Source organism: Ambystoma mexicanum, chromosome 5p (genome assembly GCF_040938575.1).
Source record: "Ambystoma mexicanum isolate Mex_15411 chromosome 5p, UKY_AmexF1_1, whole genome shotgun sequence".
Lineage (NCBI taxonomy): Eukaryota > Metazoa > Chordata > Amphibia > Caudata > Ambystomatidae > Ambystoma > Ambystoma mexicanum.
This window is the reverse complement of record NC_090930.1, coordinates 58267211-58289816: the sequence shown is the minus strand read 5'-3', so window position 1 is coordinate 58289816 and position 22606 is coordinate 58267211. Positions and strand designations below refer to the sequence as shown.

At 47.7% G+C, this 22606-nt stretch overlaps 1 protein-coding gene across 12 annotated transcripts in view; it reads left to right on the top strand.

Annotated features, from left to right (window-relative positions):
- Window positions 1–22606, top strand: part of DLG3 (discs large MAGUK scaffold protein 3) — a 2111742-nt gene that overhangs the window by 1779659 nt on the left and 309477 nt on the right. For all 12 annotated transcript variants that reach the window (XM_069612439.1, XM_069612441.1, XM_069612436.1 and 9 more), the window contains one exon: window positions 5143–5218. In XM_069612439.1, the coding sequence (XP_069468540.1) occupies window positions 5143–5218 (76 nt within the window). The remainder of the gene's footprint in view (window positions 1–5142; window positions 5219–22606) is intronic.

Here is a 22606-nt window from a genome sequence, read left to right as displayed (position 1 = left end):
AAAATCGAAGTCCAGTCAACGTCAAAGAAAAAAGCAATAGAGGTCAGAGATGGAAATCAGCATTAGATAATACGTAATTGTGAAATGCTAAATGGTAACATAAAGGGGGATATTCCTCCGAACTATACATGGCATCCTAAGCAGAGCCATACAATTATTGATTCATATTTGGACTTCCAACAATCTGCTTGCTCAAATTGACTAGCTAAATGTCCTGAAAACTTCACATAGCGATCACAATGCACTGATGCTTACTTGGCACATGAAATGTGAGCCATTCTCACAAAACTATAAAGAACCTCTGGCGGTAAACCAAAGGGCGAACAGGCTGAGAATATATCAGTCTCAGATAAATTGGCTTAGAAACACCATAATGGCTACCCCACTGTCTCCAAATAGTCAAATAAACTATGCTCCTCTGCTTTTGCAATATACAGCCAAATCCAATCAAATGAAAGCATCTTCACAGATAAATAAACACATTTTTAGTTCATCAGTAAATAAGAATAAACAAAATGTACACAGACATTAGAATCCTAAAAAACATTAGGGAAATATGCAGGTGATCCCATCAAAAAACAGAGGCATCGTAATTGGCTGAAATAATTCTGCAGCTTATTTTTCAAGCGAAAGTCAAGAGAGATCTGGGAAATATTAAATAAAGGAGCAGTAAATTGCAACATGACTATGTCGAACGGCGTCTCTGCCGAATGCTGGGAGACTCATTTTTCATCTTAACCAGCTGAAAGATTCAGTATGCTATGGCCCTTGGAATGTTTTTGAGTCTTCATATGACATTTCTCTAGCAATCCAAAAGTTCAAAAACTCACGAGCTGCTGGCCCAGACGGCCTGACGAACCGAATGATAAAGGAGAACAAAGTTCAATGGTCAATCTTCTGGGAAGTCCTATTTAAAGAAAAGTTTAGTGGTCAATCTTCTGGGAAGTCCCATTTAAAAAGATTTCACTTTTGAAGATCCTTCCACAATCATGGTTGACTGCTGTGGAGGTACCTATTTTAAAGAAGGGCAATCAGGCTGATCCGTCGATTGTCCTTCTTGATATAATTGGGAAGATCTTTGCCACTTTTTTGCAGAGACGGCTGTCGGCCTGGGCCAAAACTGCCAGGATTTCAGATCAGCGACAAACAGGCTTCACAAATGGCGTAGGGACAAAAGTGAACTTAATCATACTAAATTTACTAAAACTTGAAACCCTAAAGGGGAAGAAGCTTTTTTTGGCCTTTGTTGATATGCGTCAGGCTTTTGATAGTATACATCGTGAACTATTATGGAAGAAACTATCAAAGTGGTCATGTCCACCAGACATTCTACACCCAGTGATGGCACTGCATGTCAACACAAGTATTCGTGTACGTATAAATGAAATGGGCGACTTGACAAACAAAATCATGACGCTGACAAGCATAAAGCAGGGATGCCCACTTGCAGCACTCATATTTAAACTGTTCATTGCCAACTTCCCCATTGCCTCGGAAGAAGTACACTGTTTGCCACCTAATGTAAATGATCAGCAGATTAGTTGGGCCACGTATGCAGATGACCTAGCCCTAATGGACACAACTCAGATAGGTCTCCAAAGACTCTTAAACACTCAAAATGATCTTGAAATAAATGTAATAAAGACAAAAATGGCGACGTTTGGTTCAAAGGCCGGTTACAGAAACAAAAACTTTAGATGGACAGGGCAGGTGAGCTGATCGACACTAGTGTTGTTCAATAAATCCCTCCGGGAATGGGATTAGTCTCGAGACCTGATTCATTGAATGAGAACCTTCACTTTAGAAGGTGCAAAATTGCATGCAGAGTACGGGAAGTTCACCTTTTATCCCGATTTTGACTTTTTATTCCCAAAAAGTCATTCTGTCTGACATTTGGGTTTGAAGCAGGTTGGAATCTAAGTCAAAAAACGTGGTCCTATCTCAAGGGTCTTTTCTGGTGAGGGGTACTCAGACTACCATCTAGCATCTCCATGATTTGCCCTTGATTCCATGTATGGTACAGTTTTATGGAACAATTTCAGCTCTAAGAAAAATGCATTTAAGTAATCCAGCTCCGGTTTATGGCATCTCCACATGTTGGCCTTCTAAAAATCTGGGCAAGTAAAATTGAAAATATCCTAAACTATGCTGATATTAAATTATCTTCAGTGCTACTGCATCCCCAAATAGCAAAGAAAAACTGAAAATCTGGACCTGGATTCAAAATAGTGGGCAATGGAAAAAGTTAGCTACTTCACTATACCGGAGTTGCAGAGATTGATCTTGAACAACAACCGAAATATTTAACCGATTTCCGTCACGTTACCATCTATCAGTTTCTGAAATTATGTCTCAATGCTTATAAAACTAGAGAGATCCTATGGCTAAAACATGACAAAGAGAGAAAAGACAATCCGTGCAGATTCTGCAAACTGTCGATTGAATCATTAAAACATTTGATTATTGAATGTTTGGCTTTGAACACACAGCAATCTCAGTAAATTTGCTCCATTAAATGGAAATATGGAAGATTGGTGGTTCATGATGCCTACCGGAACCAATCTACAACTAACCTCTGCTGTGGTTGATTTTGTGATAAGATTCTTTTAAATTCAAACCCAACAAACCAACCATAAACTCTTCTGGTTAGATCTTTTGTGGAGCAAGGTGGTATAAAAAAACTGGAATTTAAGTTTTGTTTAGGTAAATATGAAATGTAAAATGTATCAACTTGTAACACAAGTTTTTATAAACTAAAGATTACAATAAAAGAAAAAAGAAAAAAAAAATACCAAGAAGTATTGGTGTCACAAGATGAGTGTGGATTGTAAATATTGAAAGGCAAGTCGAAGTGGTCATGCAGAGGTCTAGATAAATTCCTTGCAGTTTCGAAAGGCTTTTGTCATGATCTCTGCTTCCAAAAGATCAGGACTTGCCCGACTCCCTTGGAAGCAGACCCATAACCCCAGTTCCGAGTGCCAGCCAGTCCCAATTGGGACCTTTTGGACCCTGTCCTGGCGCTAGTGGCACCAGGCTCATAAAGATGCCCAGTCCCAGCGCTGGAAGCGCCGGGCTCATAATGCTTGGGTGGACTTACCTGCAGCAGACCATGCTGCTTACTTACCTGCCAGTTGAACCCCTGATCCTCTTCTGTTTGGGACTACTTTTCCTGTTGGGTGGGGCAGGAGCCACTCCCTAGGTTCAGAACACTGGAACTCTTCTGGAAAGCAGGAACTCTTTTCTTACCTAGGCGTGGCTGTGGAAGGAGACACCTAAGCACTACAGGAGGCTATTTAAACCACACCCGATGAATGAATCTTGCTTTGTGTTGTTCTGCATTCTCTGCAGCAGAACGCTCATCGTGTCTTCTGCTTCTGATCCTGGGCCTAAGGGAACAAAGGCTTACCATCCTGGAAACCAGTCTTCAGCAGCACCTGTAAAGACAAAGAAAGAACAGGTTAGCACTACGGTCTTCAGTGGCAGCGCATCTCTTACCTGGTCCATTGGCTGTCACCAACGCCTCGCGCTGCATGCCGGCATCTGAAAGACAAAGGCTTACCTACTCTTCGCATGCTCCGGAGGTCTTCGCACTGCATTCCGGCATCTGAAAGACAAAAGCTTACCAGCTCTTCGCACGCTCCGGAGGCCTTCGGCGCTGCATCCCGCATCTGAAAGACAAAAGAAGGTGCGTTTAAAGACATTGGGCAACTTTATTACTCACGTGCCATTACTCCTTCCCACGCCGAATCCAGTGGGTATTCCAGCACCCTTCAGCTTCTCTAAAGCTCCGAACTTGTACCTGCAAGATAAAAGGGACAGTTAGTGCGCATCGTGAAGCAGGCTACAAGCGCTTACTTACGTGCTTCCCGGCGCTTCTATTCCTCACGCGGGTTCGATCCTCAACTCTCATCAGCCCGCCATCCGCCATCGCTGGAACCCTGCAAAACAAGAGATATCATTACAAAAGACTTTTAAGACATTTGAAGTGCCCAGAACTTACCGTTCGTGCAGTTAAGGACGGACAGCAGTCCTCTGAGGTCAAGAGGCCTGCACCCTTATCCAGTGAAGAAACTGGTTACGGCACCCTGCCCCGAGGCAGATGGAGAGCTCGGCGTTCACTTACCTAAGGTGAGGGCGTTAACCTTTGGGGTTCTACAGGAGAAGAGAAAGGGAAGAGGAGAGAGGCACCCAATAACCCCAGCTCATTAATCCCATATTTTCTATCTGCAGACATCTTACTCTTCGAGTCAGACATACAGTGCACAGAGGTCCAGCCCAAAGAGCCAACCGTGTGTTACACATCACCTTTGAAGATACGGCATTCACCCAGTCAAGACCGGCGCCTCTGCGGGAATCAGGTGAGCGTTACAGCTTTGACAGAGAAAGATACATTGGATGAAAACTTGGGGAAGTGAACCCCCACAAAAAAGACAGACTCGAGCACGGCAGAGGGAAGCCTGTGCAGAACTGTGAGTAATTGAAAGCATATGAACTAAGTATTGATGGCAAGGTTTTCTTAGAATAGGCCTTTTTATTTTGACCAGACAGACTTGGACGTATTTATTGTTTGATGGTCGAGATTACTCCCATTATAGAGTTAGGGCAAGTTTGGAATTCTACCATCCCAACTAAATTACTAAATAAAGGTTTTAAAAACTTGCATCCGTTGTCTGTCTACTGATCGATAGCATGCCTTCCTCAAAGGCCACACAAGCGCACCGGGTGGGCTCTGGAGACTACTTTTCCTATATGTAGGAAAAGGAACTTTGTATGAGGAGCTCAATTGTCACTACAGTTTGTTACATTTTCTATTACTCTTAATTTTCAAAATGTCCTCCATAGACATGAACACTGCCTTTCTCTGCCTAATCTTCTCTGCCATATCTGGCTGCATTTTATTGTTTTGAACATTTTAAGAATTTGAGATGTCAACAAAGCTAGATGCCTTTTTCTGTCTAGCACATTATGCATATATTGGGTTCTACAGGGACTAACACGGATATGGTGGGCTCTGATTATTGAATAGTCTGATCCTATTTGGAGAGTAAATACAATATGTGAAAGTTGTTTGATAATTAGGTTAGTGCTGTAGCTTGCAGTTTATGGCTGGCCTAGGCATTCACTTTTTTTCTTTCTGATCAGGGTGGAAAAAAAAGAGAGAGCAAGGTTGAAAACTGTGAAATTTCACGCTCGTACTGGCATGATCGAATCCAATCGGGTAAGTGTTGCATTGGGCCATCTTTTGGTAAATGGGTGTTGGGGAATGACGTTTATTTTAGGTAATATTGGGAAAGCCTGTTGGCCTGTTTTAACATCATTTTTGTACAACTCCTCATGTACCTTCCAGGGAGGTTATCCACAGACCATGAGAAGCTTCTGTCTAAGCTCTGTTTTGTTATTGCCAAAGTAAATATCCAGTGGTGGTACAGACATTGTGGCGCCACACAGCTGATCATATGACTTTGCTGAGAGCACAGTATGTTCAGTGTGACTGATAGTTGAGTTCTTTATTCACCTTTTCGAAAAAATTGGTGAATGGAACACGTGAGCAACTGAAAAAGTTGATTTGATTCTTCTACATACCTGAAGCTTATATTCCAAGATATCCGTGATCGAAATGAACCATAAAGTTTAAGAAACCTTGATAGCAGACTGTAAATCTCTAGTGTAGTTGTTTCCTATGAGTGAATGTGATGACATTACAATATACAGTTTTAGTTAAGCATCACATCACATTCGGACAAACTATTCTCCAGCATTGAATCGTTCATAGATTTTGCATGCTTTCAGTAGTCTCCAGAGGAGTCTCAGCCTGTATACAGAGTACACACAAAGCATGTGAATCTAAAAGATACCTGCACTGAAGAGTGACAGTTGAAGCTAAGTTAAATGTTTTATCGCTGCCAATGTGTGCAGGGTCTGGCTCCACTTGTTTTTTTAATTTTTTTAATTTCTCAGTTTAGGTATTTCTGATATTTTCATCCAAAAGTGACATTAACTTCAACCCCATTAAATACACTACCAAACAGATGAGAATAGTTAGCACTCCCATGACTAATCACTGAACGTTTTCTATGCCAGTTTTAAAGCCAAAGCTAATACTGCAGAACTTCATTGTCTCCCCTTCCAAATCCTCTCCCCCCTTTTCGGAGTTGTGATAAATCTACAAATGACTCTAAATCTGCTACCTCAAACGTTCTCTCTCTCTCTTACGGAAATATGTTCGGCAGCGCCGAAGGATCTCCTCCGCTCTTCCTCTCCGTCGAAAATAGTTCGGCGGAGAAACAGCTTCACAGCTAACGTCGAGGGGGAGGGATCGTTACCAGTATATTAAGTTATGACAAAAGGACCGAGGTCCGTGGTAAGTATAGCAATGTCTCTCTAGGAGCTCCGCGAAAGGCGACCAGAAACTGACGCGTCGAGGTCCCTCAGATTGTTTTTTTCCGCCCAGTTTCTGGTCGCCTTTCGCGGAGCTCCTAGAGAGACATTGCTATACTTACCACGGACCTCGGTCCTTTTGTCATAACTTAATATACTGGTAACGATCCCTCCCCCTCGACGTTAGCTGTGAAGCTGTTTCTCCGCCGAACTATTTTCGACGGAGAGGAAGAGCGGAGGAGATCCTTCGGCGCTGCCGAACACGTGGCCTGGCCTCGACGGCCAACTTACAGTAGGGAGAGTGGGGGTTAGAACTTTGTCTCTTCTCTTTGAGAATGTCTTTCTTTCTCCCTTTTCTTTCCCTTGGGGTTGTTATCGCCAGATATTATTGCCTCAGCTATGGAGAGGACACCATTTAAGTTTTGCCCACGCTGCAGGGGCAAATATACTTGGAAAGATAAGCACAAGCTCTGTAATCGTTGCTTACCCCTCGATCACATAGAGAACAGCTGCGCAGCCTGCAAGCTCTTAAAACCCAGGACTCTTAAAGAACGTAGGGTTAAGAGGTGGGCAGACTACGCGATGTCGAAGTCAGTTTCCTCACCCGCTGCCGCTGTTACTGAAAGTGACGAGGAGTGCGATAACTCGACGTCCGTTACGGAAGTCATGAACCCCCAGAAGGAGCGCTCACGCTCCTCGTCGTCCGTCCCCGGCCCCGACGGGCTCGGCTCACGCCCTGCTTATGGGGATGAACACCCCGGCGACAAGGACGCACACAAACCCCATAAGGCTAAACACACTACCCACGGCTCTTCTTCGTCGAGAACGAAGGATCCATCAGCGCCGAAGGGGACGCAGGGCACTCCGGCGTCTACCGCAGACCGTAAAGGTCACAAGCCCCACCCGCAAACGCAGCCGCGACCAGCGATTGGGCTTCCATCTAACACGGGCGCTACCCCAAAAACATCCGACGCAACGCTCCATAGAGCGACCGTCGAGGTACAACGCGCAACGCACACAACGTCGACACCAAAGCCCTCGACGGACAAAATCGTGGCCGAGAGCCTAGCGAGAATTGTCGCCGAAGACGAACGTACGCGGACGACGAAACAAACGTCGAATACCGCGTCGAAAAAACACAAAAGTAGCCAGGAACTGCCCCTTTCTCCAAAGGACGCTTCCGAACTACCTGAAGGCTTTTCAGAAGGAGACGGGAACCTCTCGTCGACGCTGTGGGAGCGTTCGAAACGATTCGAAGGCGAAAACACTAATTTTCCCCCTCTAGACTATTCAGGGGTACCCCATGAGACCCTTGAAAGACTCCATTCTTGCATGGAGAAAATGGAAAGGTTTCTAGGAAACCAAGACCCACCCACTCACAAAAGACAAAGAGAATGGCCACAGGATGACCCTAGAGTCAAGATTCCTAGGCTGGTTGACCTCACTGAGGAGGAGCAATACCTCCAAGAAGATGAGGAGTGTTTGGGTGGAGAAGAAGAGGTAGAACTTGAGGAAGAGGGCTTCGAAGAAGATCCTTACACCACTCCTACAGGGTTTGAAGAGGATACAGCTACCTCGCAGCCCTGGCATTCACCGTCAGTGCAGCCTTGGCAATCCCCATCAGTACATTCAGACCCTGATGCCTTTCTCCCTTCTCCTCTCAAGGATTCACACGGGAACTCCTCTCCCATAGATGACCAACCTTCCCTCAATGCACTATTGCGCAAGGCAGCAGCGCATTTTGAGATTGATACAGGGGAAACTCTTCCAGACATCGACTTTGTAGAAAAAGTCATCAAAGAAAAAGCCCCTGTTAGCCAATCTATTCCTCTCCTGGCTTCTATTAAAAGAAGAATTTCTCCTTCCCTTACTAACCCAGCTCTAGTAAGAGGGGTCAACCCTAGAATAGAAAAGCTCTTCAGCCCTTCATCCTCTGACCCTTTATACATCAGAGGACACTCTATTCCAGACTCCCTTGTGGTTACCAACACAAGAAAAAGAGCAGGGGTGCCACTATCCACTAGTGAAGCACCTCCAGACAAAGAAGGCAAAAAACTCTACGCACTGGGGAAGAGAATCACGACCTCCGCCGCCTTCTCCACTAGAATTGCTAATAACAACTCACTTTTAGCTAGCTACGCAGATGCACAGTGGAACAAGCTGCGCAGCGAAGCAGAGGAAGCACCTGAACCTCTGCGTTCTCGCCTGCTAGCTATAATATCAGAGGGCACACTGGTAAACCAGGGCATCGTTAAAAACTCCCTAGATGCCGCTGAGACGGCTGGCCGCTCCCTAGTTCAGGGAATACTTCTCAAGCGCCACGTTTGGCTACGCAATTCAGGTTTTAAGCCCGAAACCCAAGCCTCCCTCATAAATAAACCCATTGAACAGACGCATCTGTTTGGGAAAGCAGTAGATGAGGCCCTAGAACATGCTAAAAAAGAGTTTGATACCATCAAAACTCTTGATCAAATTTCTAGGCCCCCTAACAGGCGAGGCTATGGTAATAAACGCTCCTTTCGTGGCCAAAGACAGCAGCAGAACCAACAACAACAATATTACTCTGGCTCCAACTGGCCCACCAACCAGGGTAACACCCAGTTCAGTCAAAGAGGCCAACGCCGTGGCAAAGGAAGAGGTCGTGGCTCCAGCCCCAGAGGTTCCACGCCCAATACCAGCAAATGACCCGAAAATTCGGGTCCCCTCCCATGCATCACCGGTCGGGGGCCGGCTAACATCGTTCCTTTCAGCATGGGAGGGAATCACGTCAGACCGTTGGGTATTATCCACCATAGCCCACGGATACTGCATCGAGTTCAACGGTTCCCCGAAGTACAAACCCCCACGGAACCGGCGCATGACACCGCAACACCTCTCCATTCTTCTTCAAGAAGTGGAAGAACTACTGAAGAAAGAAGCTATAGAGCCCGTCCCCCTATCACAGGTAACAGAAGGTATTTATTCAGTGTACTTCCTTGTACCCAAAAAGGACTTAACCATGCGCCCTGTATTAGATCTGCGCCCAGCGAACATATTTGTCAAACCCCAAAAGTTTCGTATGGTGACCTTACAGGAGGTAATCCCACTGTTATCACAAGGGGATTACATGACAACACTGGACATGAAAGATGCATACTTTCATATTTTAATGTTGCCATCGCACAGAAAATACCTCAGGTTCAAAATAGAGGACAAACACTACCAGTTCAGAGTACTACCCTTCGGGATAGCATCTGCACCAAGGGTATTCACGAAAGTACTGGCAGTGGCAGCGGCCCACCTGCGCAGATTATCCATCCCGGTATACCCTTACCTCGACGACTGGCTCATAACAGGGGATTCTTACGAAACATGCTTCTCCAATACCCAAAAGACCGTAGACCTTTTGTCCCAACTGGGCTTCTCCATCAACGAAAAGAAGTCCAGCTTAGACCCCAGCCAAACCAAACAATTCCTAGGGGCTCTAATTCGAACAAGGGACGGCCTCGTATTCCCCTCCAACGAGAGGGTCCAAAACATGCTGTTTCAAATTCCCCATTATGTAGCAGGCCGAGAGGTGACGGTACGCAAAGCAATGCGCTTGCTAGGGATGATGGCGTCATGTATTTATTTGGTACCTCACGCGCGCCTGCGCATGCGCCCAATGCAAGAGTGGCTCTACAGCCAGTGGTGTCAGGCCAGCGGACAATGGGACGATCTAGTGGTGGTCTCGCAGGCCTTGGTTCTCTCGCTACGGTGGTGGACAAAAGAAAACCTGTTATTAGGGAAAACTTTTGCCACACCCGCAGTGGAAGCCACTCTAACCACAGACGCATCCCTTACAGGATGGGGGGCTCACCTATCCCATCAAACGGCACACGGAGTGTGGACTCCGAGTTTAGCATCCAAGCATATAAACCTGCTGGAACTACTAGCGGTGTTCAAAGCACTGAAAGCCTTTCAGGAACACTTACAAGGAAAGACAGTGATGGTCCTCACAGACAGCACCACAGCCATGTACTACCTCAACAAGCAAGGGGGCACTCACTCTCCAGGACTGTCCAAGCTGTCCCAGAATATATGGAAGTGGGCTCTCAAACACAACATGTTCCTACTAGCACAACATGTACCAGGGGAACTCAATCTGCTAGCAGACAAACTCAGCAGAGACTTCCCCCTGCCCGAAGAGTACGAATGGCAATTGCACGAAGACATCGTCTTAGACATCTTCACGCAATGGGGATTCCCGGAAATAGACCTGTTCGCAACCCTGGAGAACTCACAATGCCAAAGTTACGCCTCCAGGTACCCCCAGAACCAGTCCAAGGGGAACGGTCTGTTGATTCAATGGTCAGGGAAATTTGTTTACGCCTTTCCCCCGACTCCCCTTCTCAACAAAGTGGTGCACAAGATGCACCAGGAGCAGGTTACCATGATACTAGTGGCCCCAATGTGGGCACGGCAACCTTGGTTCGCTCACTTGATGGAGATGTCCCTATCTCCCCCAGTGAAACTTCCCTGCCCGTACAACATGCTGTCACAAGACAAGGGCAGGACACTGCATCCATGCCCTCAGACCATGAACTTAGCAGCCTGGCTCCTGAGATCATAGAATTTGGACATTTACAACTCCCACAGAGATGTATGGACATCCTCAGGGAAGCCAGAAAACCTAATACTCGACACTGCTATTCTAGCAAATGGAAAAGATTCGTTATCTGGTGTAGAGGTACTAGCATCAACCCAGTTGACTGCTCTCCTACTGACATTATTCTATACTTGACCCATTTACTGGATTCAGGTTTAGTATTCAATTCCATTAAAGTCCACCTAGCGGCACTTTCTGCATACACCACTTCCCAACTTAAAGTGTCGTGGTGGAAGATACCAGTTATCAAAGCCTTCATGGAGGGGGTAAAAAGGATACACCCTCCGATAGCTAACCCAGCTCCCGGATGGGACTTAAATGTGGTACTTTCCAGACTCATGGGCCCTCCCTTCGAACCCATGCACAAGGCAACTCTTAAAGATATCACCCTTAAGACTGCTTTCCTAATAGCTATCACCTCCATTAGGAGAGTAAGTGAACTACAGGCTCTTTCTGTACTAGACCCCTTTGTAACAGTTCACAAAAATAAAGTGGTTCTACGCACACACCCAAGGTTTGCACCTAAATTCATCTCGAAATTTCATGTAAACCAAACTATAGAACTACCAACGTTCTTTCAAAACCCTTCCAGCTCGGGAGAAAAAAGTCTGCATACACTAGATGTACGCAGAGCTGTCATGTTCTACATGGAAAGAACCAGACCACTGAGAAAGACTAATCAGTTCTTTGTCTCGGTGGCAGCAGGAAGAGAAGGAGATGCGGTCTCAAAATCCACTATATCTAGATGGATTGTTCAATGCATCACTCTCTGTTACACTCTTGCTAAGAGAGAACTACCCTTCAAGCCAAGAGCACATTCCACTCGAGGCACTGGGGCTTCCATAGCATTCATTGCAAATGTTCCCCTTGAGTCCATCTGCAAAGCGGCTACCTGGAGTTCTGTGCACACCTTTACAAAACACTACTGTCTAGATGCACACTCTAGATCTGACTCCCAGGTGGGACAGGCAGTATTAAGACATCTTTTCTCTACTGTTCCTTCTCATAACCCACCGCCAACTCCGGGTACTGCTCGCTAGTCTATGCACAGCATGTGATTCTAAGCAGATTAACAAACATCAGAAGACAATGCATTACTTACCGTAAAAGCATTTCTGATGGTTGTATCTGCTTAGATTCACATGCGCCCACCCTTCCTCCCCGCTCGGATGGAAGGAACATAGACTTCCTTTATATCTCTCTTTTCTGTACTCACTCACGTCTATAAGGCTCCCTCAGGGCAGAAAAATACAAACAGAGGGACCTCGACGCGTGAGGGATTGTGGGTACAACGCACGTCACTATAGGGATAGTGTTACAGACACGCCTTGTCGACGTCCCCTTTTCGACTACGAAAAACAAAATGCAATACTCCGCAGTGACCACTGGATGTCGGACCTATGCACAGCATGTGAATCTAAGCAGATACAACCATCAGAAATGCTTTTACGGTAAGTAATGCATTGTCTTATTCATCTGTACAGGTGGCTCTACTTCCCCTAAATCAATACCCCCCACAAAAACGCCCCCTGTCAGCTTATTCATATACTGGAGGTGTCTCCAAATGTGTACCAAAACTGGAACCACTACATTATGTCTGTCAATGAACCCTGTAGCCCTAGCGTCAGTTTGTACATGCAGTGGAGATCCTCTACCTTCTGTAGCCACTCCACCTTCAAAGTAGGTGGAAGAGCTTTTCCGACACTGTGCTAGAGATGCCCTTTGCACTAAAGTGGTGTCATATGGGGGATGGAACAAATGTAGTCTTCTCCCGGATATTCTGAACAACATAACAAGGGGTCCTCTCATCGATGACAAAACTTCACTACTCTGCACTCACACCAAGCAGGATCCCTATGCTCTCTTCTGTGCACTTATGCAACACCATGACATAACCTCAATAATTTAATCGAGGGCAGCTTCCATCTATTGAACAATTTAATAGTATGATTAGACATTGATAGAGGTCTTTATAGGTTTTTCTACACATACGAGACCCGAAGCACAAAGGTTTTCCCATCCGTCTCAAAGTTTCACAGATGGCACACAAATCACTTGGTCTCGGTTCAAGTGTCTTGGTTAAAATGTTTGTGGTCCCTAGGTCCGTCCCTCTCGCTCTCTTGTCTCCGATAGTATCTCCTCCCTAAATCGGGCATCCGTAACCCCGGGTTAGTGTTTTTGTTCTACATTTCTAAAGCGCTTTAAGCCAAAGAACTGTAATTAATGAGATGGTGCAATTTAACAAATGATGTACAATACAATTACACATCTAGAACATAGAGAAGACCAAGACACAGAATTAACCATGAATCTAGAAACAATAAGATGATCTGATTAACTTCGAGGGTGCAGGACTAGCAGCAAAATGCATCCTGGCAAATTAGAATTAAAAGAAGGAAAATACAAAGGAGAAACTAAGCATAAAAGACAGAAAGGAAGAAGATGGACATGGTATCAGAAAAACAATGTCCGGAAACAGTGGTGGTCTGTTAAGTCAAAGCAGCCGCAAAGCTGCAACAAGGAAAGCGGAACATTCCACATGGAACACCAACACCCACCGACAGTACTAGAGTCCGAAAAAGTATGCAAGCACACCCCAGTCTGTACCCAGATGCCAAGAAATGCTACTATGCCCATGCCGCCATGAAGTCCAAGCTGCAAGGCAGCACATACCACGCCTTCCAAACCCAGGAGATGCGACAGCCCACCAACCAGCATTGGACATCGCCTCTAGTCTCAAAAATCTCGCTTTTTATGCAAGTTCCCATTCATTCACAGCCCTAGGCTGTCAAGCACCCAGCAGGGTGGCTGTCCTGCAGGACAGCCAGCCGGCCAAATGGGACTGTTTAACTCGGTCACACCTAGAGAAAAAGGACAGGGAAGTTTCGGGACCCTCCCTCACTTCCTGCGTTCCAGACATACTGGAACCTGGGCGGGCTTCAGGGCTGTCGCCCGCCAAAGCAAAACACACAAAGAACTCAACCCTGACTCAAACAGAGTAAAAGCCCAGAAGAAACAAACTGACAAATGGCGAAAAAAGCAATTTTGGGGAAATGGTCACTCTTTGTTGCTGTACTGCAGTTGCGGTATCAGCCTGCAGATATGTCACCAGGTAGTAAAAAAAGAAACCACTGCCACCAGCCATTCAAGTGAGTTAGTGTAAGAAAATATTACTTGTCGGAAGCATTGTGCGGAGTTCCCTGGCTTTCAGCCATTTGCTTATAATCTAAAAATCCCCGTTCTTCCAATCCCACATCGAAGATCGACGCCGGTCCGAAGAACAAACAACCGTTGAGACTGCACAACAAACTTTGGGCCTCGGAAGGCCTCTGGCTTCGGCCCGGGCCTCGGAAGGCCGCTGGTCTCGGCCCTGCAAGTAGGGAGAGTGGGGGGGGGTGGGCATAATCACTCTTTATTTCCTACATACACTCGCCCGCTTCCATTAGGTAACATATAGAGAGTACTCCATTTAAATTTTGCCCCAAGTGCAACCGCAAGTTTCCTTGGGTTGACAAACATACCGTTTGTAATCTCTGTCTGCCTAGGGACCACCCCGAAGGTAACTGCAGAGCGTGTAAGCTCTTTAAGGCTAAGACACTAAAGGACCGCTCCACTAAATGTTGGGCCCATCACGCCAGGCAGCTCGAGGCCATGGAAGCGTGGGTTCCTTCAGTGATGGCAGCAACGCCGCCGTTTCAGACGGCGAGGGCACAGGGGCGTTGAGACGCCCAAGCGCTAGTTCCCGACCTCGGAAGATTGCCCGGCGGGACAGTTATGGGGAACACACTCGGCGACGCGAGCGCTACCCATACTACTTCTACACCTAAACACACAAACCCCAGCCGAGATTCGACACGCGTGTAGAATACTCGGAAAAAGGAGGCACGTAGAGAGTAGTCCACAGAATCCGTGTCCTCTGAGTGTTCCAGGTCGGGATCGCCTCACGACACACCGCAACCGTCTAAAGTTGCCAAGAGTGCCTCACTCCCCAAAGTCACAGAGGTATATTCGGCAGAAAATGAATCCGACCTCCACCCCAGGCTGCACGCCCAGTTTGTTCCTCGTCTGCCGCCTAGTCTCGGCGTTCTCACTCTAAAGATACAGAGACTAGCCTGCACACCCCCGAATCTCGGCGCCAGGCGTCGAAAGATTCCGATCAGGGAAACACTCCTCTACACAGGGGAAAGGAGACAAACGGCAGAAGAAGTCCTCCGACATACCTTCTGTACCCCAGGCCCAGAAGGACAAACCTAAATCTTTATCTAAAGATAAGTCTACTACCCCTGTCTCGGCCACTAGACCTAAAGTTATCCCACAGGATTTAGGAACAGTACAGGAACTTCAATAAGAGGTGTTCATCCCCAGTTCCAGGGAATGGAGCTCTGAGGACATCGACAGGGTGATGTCAAGAATGTCTTCTTTGGCTAATTTCTATGCCAAGAACCCAGATAATTTTCTAAGCTACCACAGCATCCCTGACTCCACTCCTTCAGGATCCAGGGACCCTCAGCCTCCTAGTAAAAGACCTCGTAATGATACTCCAGCTCAGGTTCTGATTTCAGACCCCTTCTCTATTCAACCCTACCACCAGTATTCTGATGACTCAGACATACAAATGCTGGATGAACAAGCGGGAGTCGGTTATTACGGAGATGACGAGGACTAGGATGAAGAGGAGGAAGACGAGGCAGAGGTCTATACTCTACTCTAGACTCACCTGTTAACAAAGAGCCACCAGTCACTGACTCACCTGTGGACAACCAGCCTCTACTAAATGAGGTCTTACTTAGAGCTGCTGAGCACTTTCACTTAGAGGCTCAAGAGGAAAGGGACTTTGCAGAGGAAATGATGGGGGATAAAAAGCCCATTGCCCAAGCCGTACCTATTCTCAAATCCATACAACGTGGAATTGACCCTTCCCTCCCCAATCCTAATCTCACTAGAGCTGTCAACCCCAGAATTGAAAAATTATTCAGGGCCGCCCAGTCAGCCCCACTTTATAAGGGGCCAGTTTAAGCCTGACTCGTTGATAGTCACTACCACTAGAAAAAGAGCGGGGACACCTCTGTCATAATCTTAAGCTCCCCCAGATAAAGAGAGCAAGAGGATTTATGGGTTGGGAAGAAAAGTGGCTTCCGCTTACCAGGCAAGAATTGCCAATACCACCACTCTACTGGCAAGCTATAATTGCCACCAGTGGGAGCAGGTAGCTGCCCTCATCGCCTCCGCACCTGAACCACTAAAGGGCCAGTTAGCCCAGATTGCGCCCGAGGGTCGATCAGTGTCCGGGTGCATTCTAAAGACAACCTTTGTCGCCGCAGATAATGCAGGCCGGCTCATCTCAGAAGACACTGTCATTAAGAGACCCGCTTGGCTCAGACAATCTGGGTTTAAACCCGAGACCCAGGCTACTCTTATCGACATGACGATGGAACCGAATGTCTTGTTTGGCAAGGCAGTAGAGGAGGCACTCAAAACTGCCAAGGATGAATAAGATATCCTAATGTCCCTGGGACAGTTGACTAACGAACCAGAGAGGGAATAATAATTTTAGTCGCTCACACGGACAAAATTCCCAGAGGGGCTCCCATTTCTCACGGGCAAGGTACATCGTGGGGTAACGACCAACAGGCTACCCAGAGTTACAGTAGAGGTTAACTAGAGGGACCGCAGTAGAGGGAGAGGCAGCCCAGGCAGAGGCGGTACGCCTCCCAGCAAACAGCGACGCTCCGCTCAGGGTCCCTTCCCATGCATCCCCAGTAGGGGGTCGTATTTCCACTTTCACCCAAGGATGGGAAGGGATCACCTCGGACAGATGGGTGCTGTCCACAGTGTCCGCGGGATCCTGCATCGAACTGCTGGAGCGCCCCCGCAACCACCCTCCAGGCCAAAAGATTCACTCCGTGGAACACCAGAAAATCCTCCTCGAGGAAATCGTCAATCTTTTTGCAAAGGATGCGATGGAACTCGTCCCGGGCAACCAGGTAAACAAGGGCATTTATTCAACTTACTTCCTTGTGCTAAAAAAAGATTTAACGATGCGCCCAGTATTAGACTTACGCCCTACAAACAAGTATGTCAAGCCCCAGAGATTTTGCATGACTACGCTCCAAGAGGTAATCCCCCTCCTAAAAAAAAAAGGCAGATTACATGGCAACATTGGACATGAAAGATGACCATTTTCATATTTCCATGTTCCCAGCGCACAGAAGATTCTTGCACTTCAAGGTGGACAGTCAGCTCTACCAGTTCAAGGTGCTGCCCTTCGGTATAGCCTCGGCTCCAAGGGTATTCACCAAGGTATTGGCAGTGGTGGCGGCACACCTACGCAGGGAGACAATTCCAGTGTACCCTTACCTGGACAACTGGCTCATCACAGGGGGAAACCCCAGTAATGTGCAGATGCAACGTCCAAAGAACGATCAACCTCCTCTTCGATTGGGGTTTCTCAGTCAACGAGAAAAAATCAAGCCTGGTGCCAAGCACCTCCAAACAGTTCCTAGGAGCCATCCTAGACACCCAAGAGGGGTTGGACTTTCCATCCGAGGAAAGAATTCGGAACGTACTAATGCAAATTCCTCAATATCATTCCGGTCGCCAGAAAAGGGTGCGCACAGCGATGTTTGCTAGGCATGATGGCGTCATGTATTTACCTGGTTCCCCACACGCGCCTGCGCATGCGGTCCATGCAGGAATGGTTGGCGAAACAGTGGTCTCAGGCAAGTAGTCAGTGGGACGATCTAGTGGTTGTTTCGCCAACACTAGTACAAAGTATTCACTGGTGGACAAGAGAAAACCTGACAAAGGGGAAACCCTTTTACGATCCAGAGGTACAGGCAGTGATCACTACAGACGCGTCCCTGTCAGGGTGGGGAGCACAAAGCTCTGGTCTCACACGGAGGCCAAGAATCACATCAGTCTGCTAGAGCTTCTGGCAGTCTTCAGAGCGCTTCAGGCGTTCGAACCCCACCTGTCCATTCTGTCAGTGCAAATCCTAACGGACAGCACAACAGCAATGTTTTACATAAACAAACAGGGAGGGACTTGTTCCCCAAATCTGTCCAAGCTTGCCCAGAAAATTTGGAAATGGGCACTCAGACGGAAAATTTACCAGTCATCTCAACATGTTCCAGGGGATCTTAATTCACTAGCGGACGCTTAAAGCAGAGATCCCCTCCCAAGAGAACACTATAGACCTATTCGCCACAAGTGAAAACGGACAATGCCCAGGATTCGCATCCAGGTTCCCCCAGCCCGGCTCCAAGGGGAACGCCCTGTGGATGAACTGGTCAGGGATATTGGCCTACGCTTTTCCACCCACTCCTCTGATGAGGAAGTTGGTCAACAAGATGCACAGGGAATCAATGACACTCATCCTAGTTGCTCCCATATCGGCGAGACAACCATGGTTCCTGCACTTGAGCAGACTGGCAGTGTGGGAACCCATCAAACTCCCGTGCTGGCACTACCTACTATCCCAGCACCAAGGACAAACAGTGCATCCTCAACCCAGTTCGATGAACTTTGCAGCATGGCTCCTGAAGTCGGAGTTTGGCCATCTCAATCTACCACAGAGATGCATGGATATCCTAAAGGAATCCAGAAAACCGAACACAAGACACTGTTACTTTGATAAATGGAAGAGATTTGTTATTTGGTGCCAGAATAGACACATCAACCCAGTTGATTGTACTCCTTCCAATATTGTCACCTACATGCTACACCTGCTGGACGCAGGGTTGGTCTTTAACTCACTCAAGGTACACCTGGCAGCGTGATCAGCCTATACCACCTCCCATAACAAGGTGTTGTGGTGGAAAGTACCAGTGGTTAAACCATTCATGGAAGGGGTAAAGCGACTCCACCCTCTAATTTCGAACCCACCACCAGGATGGGACCTTAATGTGATGCTTGCTAAACTCATGGGATCCCCCTTTGAACCCATGCATAAAGCTAATCTCAAACACCTGACATATAAAACTGCCTTCTTAGTAGCCATTAAATCCATAAGAAGGGTCAGTGAAATTCAGGCTCTGTCAGTGCGGGATCCTTTCTTTACTGTTCAGAAAGATAAGCTGGTTCTACGAACTCACCCTAGGTTCTCACCTAAGTTCATTCTAAATTCCATGTTAACCAGTCCATTGAGCTACCGGCCTTCCAAGAACCCAAAAGGTTTGCTGAGGTGAAACTACACACACTAGATGTGCGAAGAGTGGTCCTCTACTACGTAGACAAGACCAGACCGCTAAGGAAAACAGATCAACTGTTTGTCTCCGTAGCTACAGGCAGAAAAGGAGATCGCGTCGCGAAGGGTGCCATCTCCAAATGGATAGTCGAATGTATCCAGCTGTGCTACTCCCTTTCAGATAAAACGCTGCCTCTTACGCCAAGGGCCCACTCTACAAAAGGCACTGGGGCCACCCTGGCTTTCATTGCAAATGTGTACCCCTTGACACCATTTGCAAAGCAGCTACATGGAGCTCTATTCACACCTTTACTCAGCACTACTGCATTGACACTCATTCCAAGACAGATACTCAAGTGGGACAAGCGGTGCTATGACATTTATTTGCCCATAACCCTTCTCACATCCCACCTCCTTCTTCTAACACTGCTCGCTAATCTATGCACAGCATGTGATCTAAGCAGATTCAACGAGCCTCAGAAGGGATACATTACTCACCGTAATCGTATTTCTGATGCTTGTATCTGCTTAGATTCACATGCGCCTGCCCTTCCTCCCCTCTGAGAGAAGGCGCATGAATGCTTGTAGCCTTATCTATCTTATCTGCTTGGATACTCTGTACTCCCGCTACCTCATGTCTGAAAAAATAAAATCTGAGGGTCCTACACGCGTGAGGGTTCTTGGGTACAGTGGACGTCACAGGGCTAGTATTACTGGCACGCCCTATGTCGACTCCCATTTTCGAATTTCGAAAAACAAACTGTAATACTCCGCAGCTTCCACTAGATGTCGGCCTATGCACAGCATGTCAATATAAGCAGATACAATATATATATTTCTGATGTTTGTTAATCTGCTTAGAATCACATGCTGTGCATAGGTCCGACATCCAGTGGTCACTGCGGAGTATTGCATTTTTTTTCGTAGTCGAAAAGGGACGTCGACAGGGCGTGTCTGAAATACTATCTGTATAGTGACGTGCGTTGTACCCACAATCCCTCACGCGTCGAGGTCCCTCAGATTGTTTTTTTCCGCCCAGCTACTGGTCGCCTTTACGCGGAGCTCCTCGAGAGACATTGCAGATTTCATCTCCTCGACCTTTGGTCGTTTTCCTATTTAATATATAACACATCGATCCCTCCCTCGACGCAGTTGTGAAGCTGTCTCCGCCGAGCAAGATCTTCGACGGAGGGGACGAGCGGAGGAGATCCTTCGGCGTTGCCGAACACGTGGCCTAGCCTCGCAGGCCAAATACAGTAGGGAGAGTGGGGTCGTGGGACATCTCTGGTTCTTTTCTGAGAATGCCTTTCCTTTTCCCCTTCCTTTCCCTTTGGGTCGTTATCACGATTTATTGCCTCGGCTATGGAGAGGACACCCTTTAGGTTTTGCCCGCTTTGCAAGGGAAAGTTTACTTGGAAGGACGAGCATTCACAGTGTAACCGCTGCTTTCCCCTCGATCACAAAGAGGAGGGTTGCACGGCTTGTCGGCTTCTTAAGCCAAAGACTCTAAAAGACTGTAGGGTCAAGAGGTGGGCGGCCTACGCTGTGTCGAAGGCCGATTCTTCACCCGCCGCTGCTACCACCGACAGTGACGAGGAACGTGATAACACGACCTCCGCTACGGAAGTCGTAGACCCCTCTAAAGAGCGCTCGCGCTCTTCGTCGTCTGTCCCCGGCCCCGACGGGCTCGGCTCACGCCCTGCTTATGGGGATGAACACCCCGGCGACACTGACGCACACGATACCACACACAAGCACACAACCTATGGCTCTTCTTCGTCGAAGACGAAGAAAGCATCAGCGCCCAAGGAGACGCAGGTTCCACCGGCGGCCTCCTCGGACCGTTCAGGTTCGAAGCCCCTCTCGCAGCCGCGACCAGCGACTGGGCTTTCGGCAAATAAGGGCGCCGCCCCCAAACCATCGGCCGGCGCACCAGCAGAGAGCGCACGCCGCCGTAGAACGATCGACACCCGTAACGTCGAAACCACAGCCCTCCGCTGACAAACGAGTTGCGGAGAGCTTGGCGAGGATCGTTGTAGCCGACGCCCAGAAGCGTACGCCGAAAGACACGTCGAGCGCTACGCAAAGGTCGAAAGACACGCCGAAAAAGCCCGAAGAAAGACAGGGACTACCCCCTTCAGTCGGGGGGACCCCCAGCACACCGGAAGGCTTTTCGGAAGGCGACGGGACACTTTCCTCAACGTTATGGGAGAGGTCGAGCCGTTTTCAGCTAGATGACACTAATTTTCCCCCGCTAGACCGCTCAGGGGTACCCCATGAAACCATGGAAAGGCTCCATCTCTGCATGGAGAGAATGGAGAGGTTTATGAAGACCCAGAACCCTCCTACTCCCAAGAGAACAAGAGAAGGGCCTCAGGAGGACCCCAGGGCCAAATATCCGAGACTATTCAATCCCCAGCAGGACACAGCCTCAGATTTCCATAATGTGTATGACCTCACTGGTGAGGAACAATACTTGGAGGAGGAGGATGAATTTGTGGACGATGAAAAGGGACAGAACCAGGAGGAAGGTCTGGAAGACAGCCCAGACATGGTAGGAGAAGGCTTCGGAGAAAATCCAGGAGAAGGACCTTCTCATCCCTGGCAATCCCCATAAGTATATTCGGACACTGATGTCCTGAACCTAAATCCTCCTGACAATTCACCTGTTAGAAACACGTCTCCCATTGACGATCAGCCCACATTCAATGCCCTGTTGCGCAGAGCAGCAGCACATTTCGAACTGGACACTGGGGAGATCTCTCCTGAAATAGACTTTGTGGAAAGAGTAATTAAGGAGAAACCCCCGGTCAGCCAGACCATTCCCCTCCTCGTTTCAGTGAAGAGAAGAATCATCCCTTCGCTATCCACACCCGCACTAATCAGAGGAGTTAATCCAAGAATTGAAAAACTTTTCACTCCTTCACCCTCAGACCCGCTGTACATCAGGGGACATTCCATTCCGGATTCCCTTGTAGTAACTAATACAAGGACGAGGGCAGGGGTGCCGCTGTCCACCAGCGAGGCACCAACTGACAAGGAGGGCAAGAGGTTATATGCCCTTGCAAAGAGAGTCACATCCTCGGGTGCCTTTTCGGCAAGAATTGCGAACAACAATTCTTTGCTAGCTAGCTACGCGGACGCGCAGTGGGCCAAACTGCGCAAAGACGCTGAAGAAGCGCTGGAAACACTACGTACACGCCTGCTATCAACTATTGGCGAAGGAACCCAGGTCAACCAGAGTATTGTAAAGAGCTCTCTGGATGCTGCAGAGACAGCGGGACGTTCCCTGGTTCAGGGAATGCTCCTAAAACGCCATGTATGGCTGTGCAACTCAGGGTTCAAACCGGAGACACAGGCGTCTTTAATAAATAAACCTGTTGAAGACTCAAACCTCTTCGGGAAAGCGGTGGATG